At 32.0% G+C, this 15,720-nt stretch overlaps 1 protein-coding gene across 4 annotated transcripts; it reads right to left on the bottom strand.

The window, feature by feature from the left end:
• Positions 1 to 340: 340 nt before the first annotated feature.
• On the bottom strand, positions 341 to 15,433 carry ine (solute carrier family 6 member inebriated). 4 transcript variants are annotated; one of them, XM_015332133.2, is made up of 13 exons: positions 14,869 to 15,433; positions 12,833 to 13,424; positions 12,279 to 12,611; positions 7,966 to 8,156; positions 4,042 to 4,176; positions 3,539 to 3,764; positions 3,162 to 3,429; positions 2,706 to 2,934; positions 2,395 to 2,507; positions 2,175 to 2,315; positions 1,885 to 2,085; positions 1,621 to 1,797; positions 341 to 1,511 (listed from the first exon to the last, which is right to left on the bottom strand). In XM_015332133.2, the coding sequence occupies exons 2-13, from the start codon at positions 13,366 to 13,368 to the stop codon at positions 1,338 to 1,340; spliced, it is 2,724 nt and encodes a 907-aa protein (XP_015187619.1). In that variant the 5' UTR covers positions 13,369 to 13,424; positions 14,869 to 15,433; the 3' UTR covers positions 341 to 1,337. The 4 variants fall into 4 exon arrangements, with proteins under 4 accessions (XP_015187619.1, XP_015187621.1, XP_015187620.1 ...); XM_015332135.2 differs by having other exon boundaries at positions 12,833 to 13,416; XM_015332134.2 differs by having other exon boundaries at positions 14,910 to 15,433.
• Between the last annotated feature and the right edge of the window lie 287 nt (positions 15,434 to 15,720).

Below are 15,720 nucleotides of genomic sequence, written 5' to 3'. Positions count from 1 at the left end.
ATAAGCGTCCTCATCATGTCAAATCTAATTTTAAATTAGCGCTTGCAATAATTCAAGAACAATTGTTCATTTTCTAAACAAATTTAAAATTTTCCTAAATATCTATGCTTTTTTACTGTATGATCCAGTAGTTGATAACTGAAAACAAAGACAATTTTGATGTACGGCTTCGACGAACTCAACCTTGATAATAATGAAGGGTATTTTGTTCATGTTTAGGAAAATGAGGAATTCGAATTGTAAGTTTTAGATTAGTTAAAAGGTTTAGGATTTTTTCGAACGAATGATTTTACGGGTACTGCAATAAAACAAGGAATTTCGCATAAATAACAAAATTGCATAATTATTAATGATTTTATTTTTTTTAAATCTACATTATTCGTTTATGGGACACATTGAACCTTCTAATTTGATTTTAAATTTATTATGTTGATGAGTGATTATTGAACATTTTTTAGATATACATATAAATAAGTGACGAATAAAAATTTTAGTCAAATTCGAATTATTTTTTTAATTTTAGGTAACATTCCTTTCTTTGCTATGTATTCTTCATTTAAACAGAAACGTTAATCATATTCGATAATAATTAAAGATTTATTTATTAATGACATTTCTGCATTGCATGGTATTTAATTATACTATAACAATTTTTTTATCTTAGACAATTTCCCTAAAGTTGTGTCTTTGTACTAAACTAGACCATCTTAATGATACCATAATGAATTTTATTTTTACATGATGTATAAACTATATTTTACAGAAAAGGAATGTGGACATTAATTAAAAGCTGTTCTTTTCTGTTTACAGCCACGTTCTAGACAACGATATCACTACTTTTCATGATTTATTACTTTTTTCTTTTTCTTCTTTTTCTGTCGTTTTACGTCGTAACATTGTAGATAATTGCTATATCAAAAATATCTTATTAAGTATTATTTATTTTTATTCCTAATGAAACAAGTTTTGCTTGAAGCAAGTCATCAAGGTTGCAAAAAGCGATCTTTTTATTATTTGCATTTGATATTAATTTACCGATTTTTCTTTTCTTGTTTATTTCGTTTACGTTTGTTTATCTAAAAAATCAATTGTATATATCTCCGATTTAAAAGATGAAAAGAGAACAGAAATGAATTATTGATGATCTAAGATTTTAATAGTTCATTTTCGAACCATGCATGCATTTTAATAAGAATGTAGAAACGTGTGTGATCGATAAACATTCCTCGAAAATATTTATGCATCATCATTGAGTGATATACATGTATATATATAACAATTATGGTGAATTTGATGATTCATGAGATTGATTTAAAAAAAAATATGTTTACAGAATATCATAATTGTGGCTTTGAGATAAGATAATTCGTGTTTAGTTGAATTGGATTAATCATATCTTGTTGAGGATCCTTCGTAGTTTCTTCCTCGAGATTGTGCATGGGTTCCGTACAATATTCCTGTCCGCAAAGTTTGCATGCTTCGAAGTGTGGCTTGATAGAGTTCTTCAGTTTCTAAAAATAAATGTGAGATCGAAGCAAAATAAATGCATGCGTTTCGTTTATCTAACAATTCGAAGAATTTTGAAAGTAGCTATGTATAAGGTAAGATGTTGTATTATACCTCGGAAAAAGTATTGCCTTCGGATTTGACAAACACATAGATAGCAAAAGCTGGTATGCAAATCAAAGAAAGTGATGCTATACCCCACCCGATAGCTTCTGCCCACCAGGGATATTCGTATTCACCGTTTCGATAAGTGGGTGGTTCGTAATCGATCAAACTAAAGACCCATACAGCCTGAAATATAAACAGGAACAAATGATCAATAAATCAAATTGAATGAAAAGGAAAAATTATGATAAATCTGATTGAATGTTTACTTACCAATATGAGAAGTGGTGCCGCCACGAGCCAACAAAACCGAAAATACATAGAAGGCAATCTCCCAGTCATTTCCTTGACATTATTACATAATCTTCGAACACCATAACACCAGGATATGGCAATGACTTCGAAGAAAGCTAAGAACATTATCGAGAGAGACGCAGCATAATGATCTATCAGTTGGAAAAAATAAATACCACCCTAAAATGGAAAATACGCAACGATTAAAGGATTAATTTGATTATATTATGCAAACAAGAGGATTGACGCTGTGTAATTTCGATAATTACCTGTGTGATGTTGGGCAGTCCAAAGAGAAAAGAGACTACGCATATCACAAGTACCAACATCTCGTGGCAGAGTAAACGACGTTTAACCCAATTTGGAAATCCGTCTTGAATCGATGTCACTACGACTTCAACTATAGCAAACTATGGGTAATAAAGAAATGATCAAATTCATTTGGAATTAGATATCAATGTTGAGAAAAATGGTAGAATTTTAATGTACCTGACTGTTCAACGAAAGACAGACCATCATAAAGAAAAATAATACGGCCCACAGTTGAGATGCTGGCATCTTGGCTAGAGCTTGCGGATAGATGACGAATACTAGGCCAGGTCCTTGAACGGAAATTATGATTTATCTATAAAATGTTAGGAGACTGACGTTAATCTAACGATTGTATTCAAAGAGGTATAAAAAAGAACTAAATAAAATATCTACGTCATCTCCTTTGAATCTTAAACCTGATTCATTTTCTTCGACCACAACAAGAATTTGTATAACGTAATTGATAATTCGTTAATTTCGAAACTTACCATCACTGAGAACTGCTTCGACAGACATGTTTTGTTCTCGTGCAATGTTTCCGATTGTTGCGAACGAGAAAATTCCAACGAGTAAACTGCTACAAGCATTTATCAATGAAACCGCTACAGTGTCCACCAAAATAGTATTATGAAATTTATTATAACTTGCAAAGCAGATCATTGAACCGAATGCAATACCCACAGAGTTGAATATTTGTGCTGCGGCATTGACCCATACCTTAAAATTATGAGAATAAACATAAATCATTTAACGTTGAAGTGAAATAATTTCATAACATGACAGCGATTTAACGATAACGAAGTTGAACTCCATCAAAATGTAAGAAAAGTCGAATTTTCAAAATCGGTAATTAAGAAAAAATTGATAATTATTTTCATTGTATAAATAAAAATAATTTAAAAAGCATATTTTTCTATTATAGACCCTATTATTTTTGACCATACCTTCGCGTCACCAAGTAGCTCCCAGCGTGGATGAAAGAAAAATTGGAGACCCTTGTCGGCACCTTCAAGGGTGAGGGAGCGTGTAAGGAAGACGACAATTAGAAGAAAAGGAAGTGTTGCCGTGAGGTACCTTACTTGTGCCGATGATTTGATTGATTTCCAAATCGAAAAGTATACCATGATCCAGGCTGTTATCAGACAAGCTACCAGTTCCCATCTCAGTACTCCAGGTTCCTCAATACCATTACTTATCTGAAGAACTTTGTTACTGCAAATTAAAAAAAAAAAAAAAAAAGAAATGTTTATTCGTCGTTCCAACAGAAAAAAAAGCGAAATCATTTTAATTAAAGATTTACGCGTGTTTGCTCGGAAATTACTCGAAAAAATCTTCGGAAGGTGTCTTTGATGCATTGAGCCTAGTTCGATTATCGACGATACCATTGGCTGGTAACCAACAAGCTGCTGTGTTCCACGAATTATTACAATCTGACCATGGTTGATGAGCTCTGAATGCAGCGAAAAAATAATATATTGCGTATGCTATGATCACATTGTGATAGGTCGACATTAGAAAAGATATCACCACTGATGACAGTCCAGCCCCTATAGAAATCAAACACACAAAAAAACAAATACGTGAAAATATTCTTATTGTTAGATAAGTAAGTAAATTACCGAGCCTCAATCGAGATTAATATCGTTAATTAGCTGGGTCAAATTAATGTGACAGCTTTTACACTCATTCTTTGTCCACGTTTTAACGAATTAAACTTCGTTGAGAGCAAATGTCAAGTTTTTCATAACCGTTCTAAATTCCTTGTGACGATTCAACATCCGATTGTATTTCGTAATTATTTGTTATTATTTTTATCAAACTTACCTTTGAGAAGCGGACATATTTGACCAAGAGCACCGATTGGCCCTCGTCTTGTAAATTGTCCTATGCTTAATTCCATGTACAATAATGGTACTCCGCAAACTACAAGTATTAGGAAGTAAGGTACCAGAAATACTCCTGTAAAGTGAATATTATTCACAATTAATGAAACATTCAATTTTCTATTTGTCGCATTTAATTAATTTATGGAAAACTTAACAAGATTCAGCTCGGTTGTATCATCTATTGTAACATCTATTATAGCAAACGCTAAAAGATTTTCCATTGGTCAACTTAAGAATCAGGTAACTAGTATTAAATCTGTACGATGGATTTATTAAAAGTTTCATTAAAGCAACTCGTACTTAATGCTATTCTACGTTAATCGTCGCATTGTGGGTAATTCCAAGGTCACTGGATATAACTCTTTATTCGTAATAAACGATGATCACTGTTACGGATTACAATTTAATTCAGAAAAGGAAGAGTCTAGAGCAGCGCTATCCAACCGACGGCCCGTGAAGTAAATAAATTCTTTTAATAAAGATTTAAATAAACATTTATGCCAAACTAAATAAATAATTAAAATGAAAAAGAACGTGTTTTGTATATAAAACTTATAACAGCGCTATGATGTTATAATGTTCTTAAACTTACGATTACACTAATTTTTCACGTGGTATCCAGTAAATGATCTATTTTTTTTGCCCTCCAAAAGGATTTGCAAAAGAAAAAATGATTCGCGGATTATACCATTGATAGTAAGAAAAATTGGATAACGCTGTTATAAAGTAATACAAATACAGTGAATGCTTTTTCAACTAATAAACAATTTTAGTACAAAAATATAATAAATTTGATTTTACAAAGGAATAAATTTGTTTGAAAAATTTGCAGTAATACAATTCACTATAAAAATAGAAAATTAAATAGAAAATGTTAGTGAATACTCGTTGATACCTTGGTTGTTTATCTCTCTCTCGATCAAGTTTTATAATAAAACATAATAAAAAGCACATTTATGGGATAAAAGAATAAATTCGTTGGAGAAAGTGTTAACACTAATCTGTTCTTTGTATTATTACGAACGAAAAAAACTTCCGTAAACAATCGTCACCGACTTACTCAAGAATATTGAAATGATTTAATTTTTTTTCTCTATCTCTATATGTATGTTTACTTTTTTCTCCGAGACATTTACAGCTTGGTGGTTATCCTATTGTAAACAAGTCAGATTTAACGCGTGCCTCGTAAGAATATTTAATTAATATTTAAACAATTTTATATTAATTATTTATTATTATTAATTATTCATTATTCATTATACATTATTCATTATTATCGTTTGTTCATTAAATTGAGTTCTCTTTCTCTCACCGTTTTCTAATAATTTGTTACCAAATCAAAAGTGGATTTTTCATAAACAGCCAATTTATTCTCTATTTTTTATTTAATATTTAAACTAATTATTTATTAATTATGTATTTCTTTCACGAAATATTACTTGAACTAGTTCTTACCGTCGTTGACGATGAAACGAGATGAGACGAGAACACGAGAATCTGTGTTAAACGACCAATTAATTGTCAACAAGTTTATTAATATTTAAACAAATATTTCTTAAAAGTTCATTACTTTTTAATTATTTAGCAAGCTTTCTCAAATCACAAGATCTTCCTTAAGCATTTGTATAATTATCAGTAATTTGATTAATATTTAAATAATTTTCATTAACTCAATTGTCGTTTTGTTGAACTGGTCTAGAGTGTACCGAAATAATTGATAAGCTTAATTAATCCGTTCTAAAAAACCCTATGTCTATGCACGCGTATGTTTATATATATATGCACGATTTTTTAATAATATACCTAACGTAAAGATCTTATGTAAATTTTGTAAGATCATTGAGAATTGCTTTTTCAAAGAATTATACAAATTTATCCATGGTAAACGAACCTTATCACGAAGAGGCATGTTCAAAGTGTTATCTCGTGGAAAATACATTTTTCATGATGAATGTAACTCACGATTCCAAGAAATAAATTAATTACCAGAAATAAATGCAATACTTTAGAAATAAATCATTTTCTAACATTTCTTTTTTCTAGGATCATTCCAAATGTTCTGATTCTAATTTTTCAATAAAATAAACGTGAGAATTGAAAATGACTCGTCAAAGTGCTCATAAACACAAATGAAGGACGCTAATTGTAAGCGTAAGAGTTTAGATCACGTAAACGTTTCACGTAAATTTGCTAAACTGAATCTCGTATGTTGGATTAATTCCTCTTTAAACGTAGCATCCGAGAGCTTAAAAAACAGAGAGAGAGAAAAAGAGAGGAAGTTATTGTTCCTCTACGATGCAAATCAGTCTGTGGCATTCGATCTCATTTTCCGGTTGCACGTCTCTCTCAATTCGAATGTATGATGAGAGACTCGAACAAAATTATACTCTAGGTCCGATTATTTCCACCGGTGTCATTGAAATCATTTACGGTGGTATGTTCCTCCGATGTAACCGAGTTCTAGCAAGGTCATGTATCAAGTTCCGAGAGAACGAATTGCGCCACTGCGTCCGGAGGCCGAGTGGTCTTTCAGACTTTGAAAATTATCCGCAACAAGATACACGTAAGTGCACGGTTACGTTAAGGGCATTTGGAAGTACCTATATATATATTTTTACTTATGTACAAATGTGTCGCAAGTATGTATGACAACAGGTTTGTTTTAAATTCCTTGGCCTCGAATTTTCATCTAACATAAGTCTTACTTAAAACATGTTCTATGATAAAAACACATTTTATATATGTACATACATCCTCTCCACACCCGCATCCCACCCCACTCTATTCAAATAATACTGCCTTTATAACAGCTTTTTAACTCTCGATGTCGTAACATTAGGAAATGTGCATATATATACGATTAGATTTAGTAATAATACTTTGTATGCGTGTAATAATACGTGTATACTTCAGATATAATGTTGCGTTACTCATGAACGTGGAATGGAACTCCGTTTAATTGCCCGGAACCGTGGAATGCTCGAGAGATAATGAATAAAAAGTACAATCTGCGAAGTTGGTTGGATTCATTCATATTTTCAAGCAACGATTGACTTACAAAAAACTCCAAAATAAAATATTATTTTTAAATGTTACTACCTATACTCGTGTTAAGACGTAATCTTCACCTTGAATAGATAAGGAATAAAAAGAATAATCATTTTTGCGTCAGGTTAAAAAATTATACTCGATTTTCATCTCATCCGTTTACTTTGACACAATTTTTTGCAATTCTAATCTCTCAACGTACGTATCTCGTAATCCCTTTGGTAGCGTCTTATGTTCTTTAGATTTGTTATCTTTGAAAAGTAGATACAAAAATTTTAAACCAAAAACAAAAAGAGGATAATGATTCTAAGAAATACGTAAAACTTACGGTGCCTTGAAGAGATCTCAGATGTTCAGGTGACGTATTTAGCACAATTGATGATGCGACAAATAAATAAACGCATCTTTCTTTTATCGCTATGACTCTAATCACGAAAGATACGTGACGACACAAGGAGAGTTTATTTGACGTAGGCGAATCTGTTTTTGGATCTTTTAAAAGACGTAACGATAATCTACTAAAAGGTTTTTACACAAGATAAGTGTAATATTTGGATTTAATGCGTGTGTATGTATTTTATTTATTTATTTATTTTTAGTTTATTTGTTAATTTTCTTTTATTTTAATATACTATAGAATATTTATTACCATACTATAGTATATAATAAAAAATATAGTAAAATAATAATAAAAACATAAGAAATAAAAAGTATCTATGCATAACATATATTTAAAATATATATTTTAATTATATTATAGTATAGTAATATACAATTGATATATATTTATTTACAAAATATAATATATACTCACCACCACCACTTTTGTAGCACAAATAAGGAAACCTCCAAACATTTCCTAGGCCAACCGAATATCCGATACAAGCAAGGACAAATTGAACTTTATTAGCCCAATGTGGTCTTCTGGGTTGTCGATAATCTCCAGGATCGTCGCCATCGCCATCATCGTAACTTGTACAAGTGGATAGATCATCTTCAATGGAACTGCACAAACGAACGTGACAGTTTCGAGTCAATGTTGACAATAAATAGGATCAGGTAAATGCAAAGTACGTAGAATTATATGTAATATATCGACATGTGCTTTTCATTATTTTAGGAAAAGGTCTCTCGCATAATATTTTTCATGATCAATATTTTCTTGACTAATAATATAATTGCAGTGTCGTCATTTAATCGTAAGTTTCAAATCCAGGACAAGGTAATTGTTTGGCTTTGTAAATCTTTTTCTTTTTCGATGTTCATTGTAATGATAAAAAAGATGAACTATTGCACACTCATTCATTCTTTCATTTACTTGTTCATTCGTTCATCATTTATTTATTTGTTTATTCTTGTTCTTACTTGCAAGCTTTAATTGATTCGGTATTACAATATTACTATTATTATTAGTAAGTAGGTGTACCGTGTAAGAATAAAATTGATTTGCGTGAGAATATGAGGTTACAAGCCAGGCAGATGTCATTAAATACGTTCCGGATTAACATGCGACATGCGAGTAACAATCATTCCTTCGATTTCTTTCGTATTCAAAAACTCGTTTCCTGTTTACAATAATCCTAGAATTAAGGATGTAATATCACTATTCAAAGGAGAGAAGCTAATATACCACAATGTTCGAATTATAATTAGCTTGCATATGATTCATAGTTCGCATTATATATTATATATCTAACATACAAATTGAAATTAAATCTTCAAATTAATTTTAAAATAATGATATCATTTGTATGTGTATGTACAAATTGGATGAAGATTGATCTTTTTTTATTATTATAATCATATCTAATATTATACGTGTCTATATATATATATATATATATATATATATATATATATATTATAATGTTAACTTTTAAATAATATATCATATATTTTGTATTAATAATTAATTGAAAAATAATGATTTTTATCGAATTACGCAAATCATTTGAGACAAATAAAGAATAGTTTTGTGGTAAGGAATGAAAGATTTAAAAATTTCGTAGGTCGAAAAGTTCGCAACGTAAACGAGTTTGTTTTTCTATCTCTCTCCCTCTCACTCAAGAGGAATTTCTCGTGTGAAGAGGAAAGCCTTGTTAAAGGGTAAGTAGATCGAGTAGAATCAATTAAGTAGAGAAACGCGTTCCGTCCTATGACCTTGTCACTCGATATACCTAGATCGGATTATCTAACAATAAGTGTTAGAAGTGTGAATAAAAATTTGTCAGAGTTTTTTTTTGCTTTTTTATGAGCCCTCTCTCGATTGATTATTATTTATAATATTGATTGTAAGCGTGAACGGGCGCGGAATGTCGGAGCTTAAACGATGAACGAGGACTCATACGATGATCATATACACTTAAAGAGAAACTGTTTTAGATGTATATAACATTGATGAATCTATACATCTACATGTAGCACACTTGAGTATACATACACTATCTCGAACACATATGTTTTATAATCGACAATTCATACTTATCGTGGGATGATGAGCATGCATCTAGAAATAATTTCATACGTGAACGTGCATATAATAACATAAATAAGTACATTAATTAATCATGTATTGTCGATATGAAACGTAAAAATATTCCATAAGTGTTAAGTAAGTATATACATTTCTAACGAGCAACTCATCAATCTTACAACGAAGAATTGAAAATTCTTTCAATACCTCTATGCCTACACAAGCGGACGTAGGAAGTTCTTTGGATCTTTCTTGTAAAAAGAAAAAATAGACAGCAATAGTCGTCAACATAAGTAAAAAGAATTTGAAAAGGAAAAACATGACACCGCTTTAAATAGCGTACCATCAGTTACAATGAAAGAAGCAGGACAGCTACAACAATGTACACCTACTTACAACAAAAGTACGGGGCTTACATTGTACACCTATTATCCACTTACGTCTCTGGGACAATACAGCGGAATTGCAGTCCCTGGATGACGAGACCACGCTTCACTAGTAGTTCAGAAGTACACCTCATCTATCTTTCTCTATCTTTCTTTCTCTTTTTCGTTCTCGCTGAATTTCTAATTAACATTAAATGTAAGATAAGCTCACAACAGAATTTGTAATCTTAATTTTTAATTATCTCAAAAGAGAACAAGATTTTTCTGTCTTTTTCTTTCAATCGTTCTTTATACTCTTTTATCTCATAATAAACGTAACGCGACGTTTATTGCGTTTCTCTTCCTTGGCGCGTGCAATAAACATTCATTAATCGCTATATTCTTTACTTTAACTGCAATTTTCTTTCAGCGTAACAGAGTGACAAATGTGAAAGTTAATATGTATATGTGCTTATGTAAATACATTCGAAGTTTAAATCATAATTCTTAAGTAAACACATAACAAGAAGTAACTAACGAAATACAGAAAACTTTCAAAGAGAATCGTATAATGACGTGTCGAAGATGTACGAGTACGGAATCGCGCTAAGCACACACGTTGCTTAGAGATTCCAATTTTAAACTGACATACGAATCAAAAAGTGATCTTATTTTTATGCCAACTGCCTTCAGTAATGTTTATTCGGTACGTTAACGAGTGGCCGCGAAAATACTCGTGACATTCGCACTTCTCTCGTTCTCCTTATTTTTTCCTTTTTTACTCCTCTTGTATTTGTATAATAAATTGGTGTTAACGTCTTTTCTTTTGACTTTTACATCCTATCTTTGAAGATAGGATACATTCTTATACATTCTTATTGATTCATAAGTTGCATAATTTATCATAAAACCATCAATTGCTAATAAATGAACAAACAAAACAAATGATTTTATCAGCATCATTGGATAATCGTTCAAGATCATCTTTTTGTTACTAGTAAAAAAATTTATATAACATTATTTTGTGCGCATAGGCGCTCTAAAAAATTATTTTTAAAATATTATTTACGTATGATTTTTTGGAAGAAACATAATATTTGTTTGGAATAGATAATCATTTAAACTTAAACAGAAACATGCACTAAATTAAGAACATTAGCTATGGCGTTTAACTCAATGCTTCGTAAGCGTGACAGTATATGGATGCTCCATTAAAAAGAAGGAGGAAAAACAGTAGAACATGTGACATTTGTATGATAAAGACGTCTTTTTCATGGACCATGAACCATATAATCAAGATAGGTTATTAGCGATCTCGAACATGACATGCTTCAATTTTCATACGAATCTCGATTCCGTATTTTATCTGACAATGAGAAAGTCAGATTTGAAGTGTTACAAATGAATTTAAATAAAAAAGAATTATTTATTTTGAAACATTCAACTGAACAAAGACCACGTGTTAAGAGCAATAAACGACATGCATTATAAAGATCTCATGTTTGTGTTAAAATGCATTAAAATTAAAATATTAGTTTGTATAAGCTATTAAAAAAAGAACACCGAGGATTAGTGTCAGCAGGTTAAAAGAAAGAACTGTATGCACTTTTTCCAATATTCAAATTAACTCCGCAACTTTCTGAAACTCTTCCAAAGCTTTTATCAAACCACGTTAACATTTTTTTTTATTTTGTGGAAATTAAATTCTAAAACTGCATAATAAAATATATAGTCACATATCGAATTCTCGCATGCACTTATAGTATTGTGCCAATTATTATGACAGTGACTAACAATAGGTTACAAAATAAATTATATGATTTATTTTATAACATAAATAATAGTTATATAAGATAAATTAAAAAATTAATATTCTTTTCAATTTTGTAACTTAATGCACTGTCATGATTACCGGAACAATTGTTAAATAGAAAAGTTGAGATTACACTCCTAGAATCACTCGAATCACTCGGAGTTTTAATTAAGCCGTTCACAGATCAAAGTGATTAACTTCACTTATCGAATTTTTTAAAAATACTTATCTTTTTATATTTATAATAAACGTCCCTTAATAATAAGGCTTAACACTACTAAATGAGAAAAATTTTTATGGCTATTCAATATTACTTTATCAATTTTCTCTACTTTTTCTTTTGTGGAGTTAATCGATTTGGTAAATGAATGACTTTATTGAGCTATCGTAGAAAAGAAAATAGATCTTGATTCATATCGAAAATCTCACGAAGATGCTAGGATAGCTGGAGGATCGTAGGTAATGTGTTCACTTACGGCGGCGGATGTACCAAGTTAAGGAGCTCCGACGGCGAAGTGGGAACTCTACGTATTGTGAGCTTCCGTCCATCAGAAGAGCCCATGCCGATCGATGCTAGAGAGCGTATGGAGACGGAATCGGTGAATGGACGACCAACCTGGCCGTTGGCATCGGAGAAAACGATCGAAGCCCAGCTGGCAGCTGGTGGTTGATGTTGATGGTAATGATGATGGTGTTCGTCCATTGTGGCGTTTGATTTCAACGAACGCATACTGGGGTAACGATGATGACGAGCAACGTGATGATCGATCCCACGACTGCTTCGTCCTGATTTTCCTTCTTCACTCGATCTACATAAAAAATATTGATTTCCGATCGAGTAATTTCCTATTGGATTGTAGTATTATATCATTATAAGCAAAACACTTTCTCGAATTCAAAAACAAATAATGATAAATTCGTATCACTTTAATGATGATTTATCTGAAATACTTTTTTGAAGAAAAAAATGAAATTATTAATAGTCAAGAAGTTTAAGTTAAAAAAAAAATACTAAATCGGGATGTATTACATAATCGGTCTTGATTGATGAAGCCTTATTTGGGACTTGTCGTGGACACTGTCGGTACTGCCGCTATGTCCGCTAGAACCTAATCTGAATTCGGGATCGTATCCAGTCAGAATCTTGCCGGCTTGGCTGATCCTGGCCTTCCTGGAAGAGCCAGCGGAACTCAATAGCCGACCCCTCTCCTCGCACGGCGAATCTGAATCGACGTCTTGCTGCGACTCTCGATGATGACCATGAGTAAGGTGATTATGTTGATTTTGATGATGATGATGATGAAGATGATGATGATGATATTGTTGCTGTTGCTGTTGCTGTTGCTGGGCACTTTTAACGACATCCGGATCGAGGTCGTCTGAACCATCCTCTTCCTCGGGCATAATGCTCATTTTTCGTACGCTTTGTAAACGTCCGTTATTAACGTGTTGTTGTTTAGCTAGTTGGCAATTTTTATTGTTGCCAACGTCGGTAATCGTCACAGGACCACCATTGCTGTGGCTGCTACTGGTGCCGCTACCGTTACTACCGCTGCTGATGTCCATAATAGCATGACTCTCAGGTAGATTCTAGTCGTTATGAGCGTATCAACCCTGAAACACTAAGGTGGATGAACCGCTTGAGCGAATTACGTCCGGTATCTACGTTCCACGTGCAAGTTTAACTTGCCTTCTCTTCTTTCTCTCTCTTTCTTTAGCTCATATTTTTTCTCTTACAATCATAATCAGAGTAGGATCGAGTTATACTTGCTGCGTATTTAGAAATAAGAGCGATATTGTTTTATCTTTTCTAAACGTATAATAAAATTATCCGAGTATTAAGAAAATTATAAAAATTACGTAAAACTCATCAACAAGTGGTTTTCTCTGATTCTCTGCACGATACAATAATTATCGATCAATGGAGTATAAAAATGGGACTGAATAAAAATACGTAACGTTTTAATGCTATAAGCTATTTGCTTTTTATTTAATTATAAGAAAGTCTAAAGCCAACTCTCGTAATATAAGATACGACATATTTATCTCATATCGGTTAAATAAAAAATATTATATACGCATGTATGTCAATATATACTTTTCACATAGAAAATCAAGAAAGAGTATAAGTACTTGTTGAATGTTGATAAATTATGATAACGATATTATGAATATATCGTATCAATGTATTAGCAGGATCGTCGACGTGTCAAAATATTGATCAATCTCAAGCTATCAAAATCGAAAAAAAGACTATCAATTCTCGAAAAAATATTGTGTCTAAACATTTAAGTCAATTTTCTTAACAATATAACGTTATACTTACATGTATTGTTAAAAAATCTTTGTTTCAACAAAATAAAAATGTTTACTTTAAACGTAATTCTTCAATGGATTTTACATTATTATAGAAAACTTTTAATGTTAGATTGCAAGTTATGAAACATTAATGTACTCAAAAAGAAAAGAAAAAAAAAGGGAGATATGTAACGAGTTAATGAATGTATCCATTATTAATACTTTCTTCTTTTTTATTCCTTTTCTTCCTAAATTATGTACAATATTACTCGAGACATTAAGGAGAAAACGCATTTCAAAATTTAAACAAAATTAAACAAATTTCAAAATTTATTAATATTTTTAGAAATCAAAATTCCTACCATAGTGTCACAAATAGCATAAAACGATCTAGAAAAATATTTGTAAAATCGATGATCTATATTAATACCCTTCGATCTTTTAACAAACTGATGAAAATATTTGCAATAGAAAAGAATATCAAAAATCCTATGGTCGATAAAATTTTTTTTAAATTGTATTCGAACCGATACGCACTCACGACTCGACACCCATAGAGTTCTATCACTATGGGTCAAAACAACGAGGGGAAGGTCGATTTATATGGTCGGCTAATAAACACGTCAAAAAATTAGGAGACCATCAAAGAAAAACATCAAAGATACGATAAACATATGTAATTGTTAAAATTGAAAGAATGATAGAGAGATAGAGATAGAGATAGAGAGAGAGAGAGAGAGAGAAAAGAGAAAGAGAGATGCTCCTTACGTGGAACGTCGTAGATGAAATCGTGTTATCAGGTGGAATACCTGTCACATCGTAAGAGGCCTCGACCGGATTAAGTGCATTCCAATAGCGCGACTGAAACCCATGAGTGCCTTCTCTCTCACGAAGATAGAGATAACATTTACTTGTACGTGTAGAGAGCAAGAGAGAAAGGCAAAAAAAAGAAAGAAAAAAGAAAAATAGAGAAATAAAAACACGTATGTAAGTATAAAAAAGAGAAAGAAAGAAAGAGATACTGGGCACACAAACACGTGTGCGTCGGCACAAGATAATTAATAAAAAAGAAAAACACTTTCGAATAGCGCCGCGAGAGAACGTCCGTGGGGAGAGCGAATTTCCGGTGTGGGTGGAGATAGGATCCAAGAGGAACAAATCAAAAGAATCGTACGAATTGTTAAAGTGGAAAAATAAAAGAAAAAACAAGAAGAGAGGGAGAATGAAGGAGGGAAACAACAAAATAAAGGACAGGATGAGTCGAAACGCAATCCTACACGTTGGACACACACGACACACGTCGCGCGACGTTGTGTGCGCGCCGATCGCGTGCCGCGACTCGCGAGCGCGAGCGCGAACGCGAATACAACGCATTGAGCGCGCAAGCGCGTACGAAATGCCGCATGAAACGTCGTACGATTGCGCACAACGTTACCGATGATTAGCCGAACGCTCTGAGTCGATCCGATCGCTCTCGACTCTAGTCGAGTATCACCGCGCGATTACGCGTGAATACTTTCCATAAAAACAATCGTAATCGAAATTGTTGAATCTAAAAAATAATTGTTATATTTTAAGTAATCGTAAACTCATTATACCTTTCAATGTAACATTGCTATA

The sequence above is a fragment of the Polistes dominula genome, unplaced genomic scaffold, assembly GCF_049000335.1.
Source record: "Polistes dominula isolate Pdom_NZ unplaced genomic scaffold, Pdom_raw_medaka contig_624, whole genome shotgun sequence".
Classification (NCBI taxonomy): Eukaryota; Metazoa; Arthropoda; class Insecta; order Hymenoptera; family Vespidae; genus Polistes; species Polistes dominula.
The sequence above is the reverse complement of the archived record's forward strand: the minus strand, read 5'-3'. Positions and strand labels throughout refer to the sequence as shown.

Bases quoted from the DNA above. Each gene is read 5' to 3' on its own strand.
- ine (XM_015332133.2), bottom strand. From the start codon at position 13,368: ATGGACATCAGCAGCGGTAGTAACGGTAGCGGCACCAGTAGCAGCCAC. The intron at 3,430-3,538 runs GTAATTTCCGAG...TTTAATTTGCAG, and splicing joins CCTTCCGAAGATTTTTTCGA to TAACAAAGTTCTTCAGATAA. The intron at 2,316-2,394 runs GTACATTAAAAT...TATTACCCATAG, and splicing joins GTCTTTCGTTGAACAGTCAG to TTTGCTATAGTTGAAGTCGT.